The sequence below is a fragment of the Delphinapterus leucas genome, chromosome 17 (genome assembly GCF_059928025.1).
Source record: "Delphinapterus leucas isolate spDelLeu-1000000601 "Yukka" chromosome 17, BTC_Dleu_Yukka2, whole genome shotgun sequence".
NCBI classification, from domain to species: Eukaryota; Metazoa; Chordata; class Mammalia; order Artiodactyla; family Monodontidae; genus Delphinapterus; species Delphinapterus leucas.
Window position 1 is genome coordinate 33648795 of NC_143145.1, and position 8358 is coordinate 33657152.

Consider the following 8358-nt stretch of genomic DNA (forward strand, 5'->3'; position numbering starts at 1 on the left):
TACTATTGTTGCCCAAAAATACATTACCTGGGTTTACTTATAAGGAAACATCAGACAAACCCAAAGCAAAGGACATTTTACAAGATAACTGGCAGCACTCCTCAGAAATGTCGAGGTCATGAAAGAAGAAGAAAGACAGACTGAGAAACTGTCCCTGACTGGACGAGACTAAGGAACCATGACAGCCAAATGCGATGCATGAGCCTGGATTGGATCAAGGACTAGTCCTTGGGACATTAGTGGGATATTAGTGGGACAATTGGTGAAAATCCAATGAGTTTTGTAGAGTATGCATTTTTCAGTGTTATTTACCTGGTTTTGACAATTGTGCTGTGGTAATGTAAGATGTTAATGTTCGGGGATGAGGGGTGATGGGTAAATGGAACGCTGTACTTAGTATTTTGCAACTTTTTTGTAAGGCTGAAACATTTTCAAAATGAAAAGTTAAAAAGTTGTTTTAAAATTTTAATGTTTCTTCATTTCTTCCCATTCTGGCACTTTAGAGGTAATAGAATCAGTATTTTTCCCTCTTAGGTATTTTGAATATAGGGGAAATAGGCCCCTGTACTGTAGAGTGTACATTGATTATAGTGAAAAAGAGGCCCAAGATGCACATTGTAGGAAGCCTCTCATATGATTTTAATAAATGTGTTCTCTAAATAAATGTGGCTAGAGGCTTTGGTAGAAGAGGAAAAACAAAAGAGATCCAGGAAAGTAGAGGATAGGAGCAGAGGAGGTGGTGAGAAGAAATCAGGAGCTGCTGGAGATGGGTTTTGGAAGGAGTTCTTGAATAAGGGGGCAGGGGGAGGACAGACAGTTGTGGGTAGGAAATAGCTATGAAGGATATTAAGAAGGGCAGAGAAGGGATAGAAGCATTTAAAGATATTTTGCTCGCATCATACATGTATGTCCTCCTTGATATTTGTTTGTGAGCCTGCAGTAGAGATTTTGATTTTTTCCAATTTTTTTCTGTTTTTTTCTTTGAATACTACTCTATGCTGAGACTCTCCTCGAAGGGCCTGGTTATAGTGCTGTTACACTGAGATACAGTCCAGATCGTGTGCCTTGTTTGCGAGACAGACAACACAACAATTTATCTGGTAGCCCTTTGGCCCTTCTGGAAAAAAGGAGTTTGGCCCTGCAACCTCAAACCGCTGAAGGACCATGCAGTGTAGTTCTCTGTTGCTGGGCATGAGTAAGGGTCACGATCAGTAGACTTAAGGAGAATTGCTGGAACAGTGTGGCCGAGGAGCTGCATGGGGCCTCTCACAGGTTGTCTTCACTGGCAGTGTCCATTTGTTTCTTCCCAATCATTTTCAGGACTGGAAGCCAGAAATGAATCTGAAAAGACACAAAGCTGGATGAATGAGCATTAGAGTCATTTCAAATGCCACTGACACAAACTTTTCACAAGACTTTGAAATGGCCGGGAAAGCTTATCCTTAGGGATTATTTTGGTCTTTCATTGTCCATGAACTATTTTCCAGTTCTGTAAGCTGTAGATAGCTGATGGCAACAATGCAAATGATTCTTGTCCATGCACATGCAAGTGAATTTCACCCTGCAGAGTACAATTGACCCTCCCATCCTCCCTTGTGGAAGAAGCCAGTTTTGTATCTATTAAACAAATTCATTTTGGTATTCAAGATGGCCTGTATGTATGTGTGATTTAAATTGTTCTTTGAATTGGTTGGAGTTTCTTACTGTTCCGTCTTTAATACGTTGAATGAAATCTTTGACAAGTGTTCATTTTATATGTGTATGAAAGTCATTATGTTATCATATATATGTATAAATATATACATATATATACATATCATCATATATATATATATATATATATTTTTTTTTTTTTTTTTGCGGTACGCGGGCCTCTCACTGTCGTGGCCTCTCCCGTTGCAGAGCACAGGCAACGGACGCGCAGGCTCAGCGGCCATGGCTCACGGGCCCAGCTGCTCCGCGGCATGTGGGATCTTCCCGGACCGGGGCATGAACCCGTGTCCCCTGCATCGGCAGGCGGACTCTCAACCACTGTGCCACCAGGGAAGCCCTCATCATATATATTTTGTAATGCTGGAGAATGAGCAAATTCTTTGGAGTTTACCAAGCTGTAGTAGATACTTCCCTTCTGTTATTTATTTATCCCGGTAAAGTAACTCTGACTGGGTATTGTTCTTTAACAGCCATTAGAGAGGGCCTTCCCGGTAACTTTTCTACAATATGACTGAATGTACTCACTGGAAATCAGTGTTTTGAAGGCTATCTGGTAGAATCCTCTGGACCGGCATTGCTGCAGAGTCTTCTGGACTTAGCCATGTACATCTGTTCCCCGTCACTGTTCACCTACCCCCACCTCCGCCCCGAAAGTGTCCTATCTGTTGCCGGGGATATAAGCCCTAATGTAAAGTTGAAGAGTGCTTTGAAATTCCATTTGCCCTTCAAAATCAAAATTTCCCTAATTACAGGTTATAACCCTATTTTGGCTTTACCTTTGTAAAGTACAGACTCAGTTTCCTTTTTACTTCTCCCACTGGCTGCTTTGATCTTTTCTTCAGTAGCTTTGCATGTAGGTATTGGATGCGCTCCCTCTGCACACTTGGGTAGAAGGATGCTGACACCAGGATTTTAAGTTGCATCAGGATGGAGGACAGCAGTCCTAGCATCACTAGTATCACAAGAATAAAACTGAGAGGAATCCAGGTCTCAGAGAGAAGTAGCTTTGGTTTAGGGAGGCAACTGGGTTCAAACAGAGATATATTAAATGAAGAATCATGGATGATGTCTTGAGCTTCTTGTTTCTAAAACGAAAGAATAAAATCATCAAGATCCATGCCATTTTCATACTCTGTCCTTGTCTTTCTCAATACTGCCCCGTAGCACGTAACATTTATCTTAAAATATGCAGGGAGCTTTGGCTGAAGGGGCTATCCCAGCTCCTTTTATGTGCTATGACTGGAATAAAGGAGAAGAGATGAATTTTAGTTGTAGCCATTGCAGAGTTTTCCAGAGTGGGATTGTGGAAATATAGATTTCCTTGAGAGAAGGATATCAGATAAGTTTGTTTGCTCTGTCCTTTCTTTAGAGAGTCACAATAGCCATGAGACTGTTGAGGGTGCTGACAAGAAAGCAGAGAAATTTGCTTAAATTCAGCCAACGATTCTCCTATTAATTTTGACCGCATGACTTATTTTTATGGAACACCCGTTTCTACACTTCAGAGCATGTGGGACTAACGAAAGATGGTTTTTGCTTAACTGGGGGAGAAGTTTTTTTTGTAGCAGAGCCCCTCAAGGCCCAGTCATAGCCTCTCCATCTCGACAAACACCTCGTCAGCAGACCACAAGGTCATAAAGATGTGGAGGCATTAAATTATGTTCTAAGTCATCCTTCTAGAGCTTGAGGTGGCGGGGGAGGGGTGGTGGGGGGGTGGAATTATTCTTGATGCAAGAATACAAGAAGAGTATATTTACTCAAAGTGTCTCTAAAATCCTATTTATAGAGGTCTCAAAATAGGACATTTTCACATCTCTCTTAGATGATAGGAGGGGTGCATTCCTCCCCGCTTGAAGGCAAGAGAATAAGCCAGTTGCCCTCAACAAACTGACCCAGAGGGCAGATGACATTGAGCCACCCAGTCAAGCCACCAGCAGGAGATGTGTGTGCTGATTCAGCTCTTACTTTTCCCTGACCTGAGAAAGCCATATAGTCTCTTGGTGGATTTGTTTTCCAATTTGGTAAAACAGGAATTAATGGACCAGATCCTGCCCATGAATAAACTACTCCCAGTGTAAATTAAGCACCTTGGGGATGGAGCATTAACGTTACAGACTGGAGTACTTAGTAAGTTATTATCACTCCAACACCCTAGAGCCCTGGGGCGCAGAGGAGGAAAATGACTTCTTAAAAGAACCCAATCACACCCAGAGAACACCACGCACCTTCGATTTACCCCAATACCTGTGAAAAATCTGGAAACCCCAAAACCTGGGACTTCTACACAAATGTCAAGTCAGATCTGCAATTTCCCCAGCACTGTGGCTAAGCAGTAGAAAGCATTTGTGTTGCCTCTCCTTTTCTCTTACTAAAAAGACAGTTCACCTACGATTAAATAGAGAGATTTCAGTCCCCAGAGCAGAGGCATGCATTCTTTTCAATACTGTTGAAGAAACAAACACATCGATTGAGTAAGTGATGAGAAATCCTGCAATAAGAAAGCAGCGGGTGTCCGGTCTGGGAAGAAGTTATTTAGTCTAGGAATCTAACCGGGGATTTTGCAGCTGGGAGCCAGGGCTTCAGAAAGGTTGTCAACACTCTTGTATGGGCTTGGTGGAGGGTAACAAACTCTCAAAATACCGAGCAATGTACTAAATGGTACCCCAATGTTTTAAAATGTGTTTGCCTCTCTCAAGTAAACAATTTGCCAAGATGGTATTGAGTAATGGATGGAAGATTCACTCTGGTATCAGACAGTCCTGAAAAGTTAATGCAGACCAATGCTGGGCACATAGTAGGTGCTCAATAAGTAGAGACTGTAGCTTTTTAAATTTATTATTATTTTTTTTTTGCGGTACACAGGCCTCTCACTGTTGTGGCCTCTCCCGTTGCGGAGCACAGGCTCTGGACGCGCAGGCTCAGCGGCCATGGCTCACGGGCCCAGCCGCTCTGCGGCAGGCGGACTCTCAACCACTGCGCCACCAGGGAAGCCCGACTGTAGCTATTTTTACTTACAGCGTCCACCTATCCAGCCAGGTCTATTCACGTCATTTCCCACTTTTCTTCTTTATTTAAAATTGTATAAAAGTGGGAGAGGGGCTTCCCTGGTGGCGCAGTGGTTGAGAGTCTGCCTGCTAATGCAGGGGACACGGGTTCGAGCCCTGGTCTGGGAGGATCCCACATGCCACGGAGCAACTGGGCCTGTGAGCCACAACTACTGAGCCTGCGCGTCTGAAGCCTGTGCTCCGCAACAAGAAAGGCCGCGATCGTGAGAGGCCCACGCACCGCGATGAAGAGTGGCCCCCACTTGCCGCAACCAGAGAAAGCCCTCGCACAGAAACGAAGACCCAACACAGCATAAATAAATTAATAAAACTCCTATCCCAACATCTTCTAAAAAAAAAAAAAAGTTTAAAACAAAAAAAAGTGGGAGAAACCTTGAGCCAATGTTTCTTTTCTTGCTTGACTTCTCCTTTGCAAATCTGCTGCAATGGAGAGACCAGGAACCTCCAAGGTCATCGTGGGATAAGGGCAGGGCACTGCCAGTTACGTGGAAGCCAGCTGCTGGTGGCACAGCCTCCCAGGCTAGGCAGGAGAGAGTTTGAGACAAGCTCCCACAGCAGTCTTGTGCTCGCATCTGTTCTGCGCCCACCACCCTGCTGTCATTGTGAGTGTACGTGGTGGCCTCCCCCGCCAGGACGTGAGCCCTTCGATGGCAGCCATCACGGTCTAGACAACTTTGCATCCCCAGGACCCAGCAAGACCCCAAAATGTATTTGCCAGGACATTGTCATTGGAAAGCTTCTGGGCCTTTTTTGGAAGGCAGACTTGCTTTTCTCCCCCCGTCTATCTAAAACAGCGAGAATTCACAAAACAGGCATGGGTTTTGGCTCAGAGAGAAATAGATGAGAGAGGAGCAAAAAGATGAAGGAGAGGGAAGAACTGAGAGGGGAAGATCAAAAAAGGGACTAAGGAGGGGGATGGACTATGGGGGAGAGGAGGAGAGAAGCCCTTCTACTAGCCGCCGCCCCGGATCAAGCCTGGCTGAAAACCTTGTTTGGCTTTCATTTGAAACACTGCTTCCATTATCCACTCTGCTCCAGATATATAGAGCAACAGGGTTCTTGTAATTAACTGAAGACTTCAGAGGAAACAGAGGGCTCAGAGTAATCAACTCCGAGAAGCAGACCAGGATTAGGCGGGGCAGGGGCCAGACAGTGCCTGCTGAGCCAGGAGAAAAGGGGAGGGAGAGTGTGGATGCAGCAGGAGGAAATGGGCTTTCAAAGGAGGGTTTCCAGGTCCCTTTCTGCCCTTCCCCTCTGAGATTTCCCCAGCAGAGGCACAATCTATTGTAGCTCAATAAAGAGGAGGGAAAATCAGACATATGGAAACAGTAGATGGCGTGTTCACCAGCCCAGGCTAGTGCACGCCACCCAGCATGCATGACATTCACACACACGCACACGCACACGTGCACATGTACACACAACTACACACACTACGTGTGCACGTTCCACGTAGCGCAGAATGCTAGGTTTAAAAACAAATAAGACAAGTATCTGACAGTATCCAGATCCTCTGAAATGTCTACATACTCATCAATTTCCACAGGGAAAAATGGAAAAGAGAAAAGATAGGATGAACAAAAAGCATGGTCTCCTCTGTTGTGGTACGGCTGCCACAGGAAACTAATACAGTGATCAAAAATGTTCAGAATGTTCTCATACTCTAACATTGGGGTTTCAACTCAATCTAACCAGCATTCTGGGTGTTCTTCCTACACGCCAGGCTCCATGCCAGGCACTGAGATTCCAGAGGGGAATAAGACACTGCCCTGCCTTGGGAAGTTCACGATCTTTTGCAAACACACAGCAAACAGCTGGGATACACAGTGAGATGGGCCTGTGAGCACCTACCTCTCTGTGCAGCTTCAAGTGAACCTCAAGCCCTGGCAAGCTTTGGAAATGTTTGCTGATGGAGAAAATGAGCCAATATAGCAGATAATCTATGGCTGCAAACAACACCCAGATGTAGAGATGGGTAAGTACCGGGAGGAAAAACAGCCCCAGGTTTTTCCTGTCTTTAGGAGTCAGCCAGAAAGATGGGATGACGACATACTTCTTCCTTTCCTGCTTATTCAGCGGGAGGACACAGGGCCTCTGTTCATGCCTCTCCCTCTCGTCAAACTGAACAAATTGTCTGGTGATGTAGATGTTCTCAAACTTCCGACGACAGGAGCCCAAAAATCTCCTCATGAAGAGGCCAGTGCCAAGTAGCACCAGCAGAAGCCCCGTGAGGGCAACTAGCTGTCGCCCCAGGGAAGACAACACCTCTGTCGCTGTCACCACCTGGCACAAGACACGCAGGGCTTTGTACGTAGTGTCATTGAGCTGTGCCTCCAGGGCTTGGCTGGGACTAAAAAGAGAGACCTCCAGGGTTTGGTTCCAAGAAACAAGGTCATCAAATAGACTTAGGTGAGTGGCAAGGCCGTATATCCACTGAATTGCTTCAATATATTTTTTCAAAAGTGGAAAATGGATGGAAAAGCTCTTTGCCCTTAGGTTGCAAGTCATACTGTCCAGGAGACCTTTAAAGTTGTGAAAAATATTTTCCACGTGTCCAAAGATGACTATCCCTGTGCCAGCGGTGATCAAAGCGTTCCTGCCTTCACGCAGGCCACACGAGAGGAAGAAGAGCAGAATGAAGCACCGTGCGTGCTTGGAGCAGCACAGGAGCGCACACGTGACCATCCAGGAGGTGGTGAAGACTATGAATGAGGACAGAAACCAGTAGAAGGCCCCAGAGAGGAGGCCAACAGAAATGAAAGCAACAAAACAACAAGTGCCCAAATGTTGGGTGAAGTCCATCCATCCAAGGCTCCTTGGAGACACATACGTCCTCCAAAGACTGAGGAAGATATTGGTGCCTGAGGTCCAGACACCCATGCTCTTTCTGTCCCTGGAAATGAAAGAGAAACAGGGTCAGATGTTGCTTTCAAATGTCCTCTTTGTAAAGGGCACGATGATAGATTGATTGCAAAAAATGGCTGTAATTTTTTACTCTTCTCAGTCTCTACACTATTACTAAACCAAACTTGGGCCCGCTCGCTGCCAATCCACTGACACTGGATTGTGGTGAAGGGAAGTGCAGAGTTTATTGCAAGGTGCCCAGTGCAGGACCAAGCAAGGAGAACGGGCAGCTTGTGTTCAAAAGACCTGAACTTGATATAAACGAGTTTATTTACAAAACAGAAGTAGATTCACAGACATAGAAAACAAACTTACGGTTACCAGAGGGGATAACGGGATGGGGAGGTGCGGGAGAGCTAAATTAAAACTTTGGGATTAACTGCTATATATAAAATAGGTAAACAACAAGGACCTACTGTACAGCACAGGGAACTATATTCAGTGTCTTGTAATAACCTATAATGGAAAAGAATCTGAAAAAGAATATATATACAAATGTTTATGCATAACTGAATCACTTTGCTGTACACCTGAAGCTAACACAACACTGTAAATTAACTATACTTCAATAAAAAAAAACACGGTTTAAAAAAAAGAGACCTGGGCTTCCCTGGTGGCGTAGTGGTTGAGAGTCTGCCTGCCGATGCAGGTGACATGGGTTCGTGCCCCGATCCGG

General features: G+C 45.0%; 1 protein-coding gene across 1 annotated transcript; it reads right to left on the reverse strand.

Annotated features, from left to right (window-relative positions):
* Positions 1-1236: 1236 nt before the first annotated feature.
* On the reverse strand, positions 1237-7788 carry DCSTAMP (dendrocyte expressed seven transmembrane protein). The gene is made up of 2 exons (XM_089898831.1): positions 6832-7788; positions 1237-1341 (listed from the first exon to the last, which is right to left on the reverse strand). The coding sequence occupies exons 1-2, from the start codon at positions 7656-7658 to the stop codon at positions 1317-1319; spliced, it is 852 nt and encodes a 283-aa protein (XP_089754957.1). The 5' UTR covers positions 7659-7788; the 3' UTR covers positions 1237-1316.
* Positions 7789-8358: the final 570 nt, after the last annotated feature.

Excerpts from the sequence above, each read along its gene's own strand:
- DCSTAMP (XM_089898831.1), bottom strand. The coding sequence starts at position 7,658 with ATGGGTGTCTGGACCTCAGGCACCAATATCTTCCTCAGTCTTTGGAGG. Across the intron at positions 1,342-6,831 it reads AATAAGCAGGAAAGGAAGAA|ATTCATTTCTGGCTTCCAGT; the intron begins GTATGTCGTCAT and ends GTGTCTTTTCAG.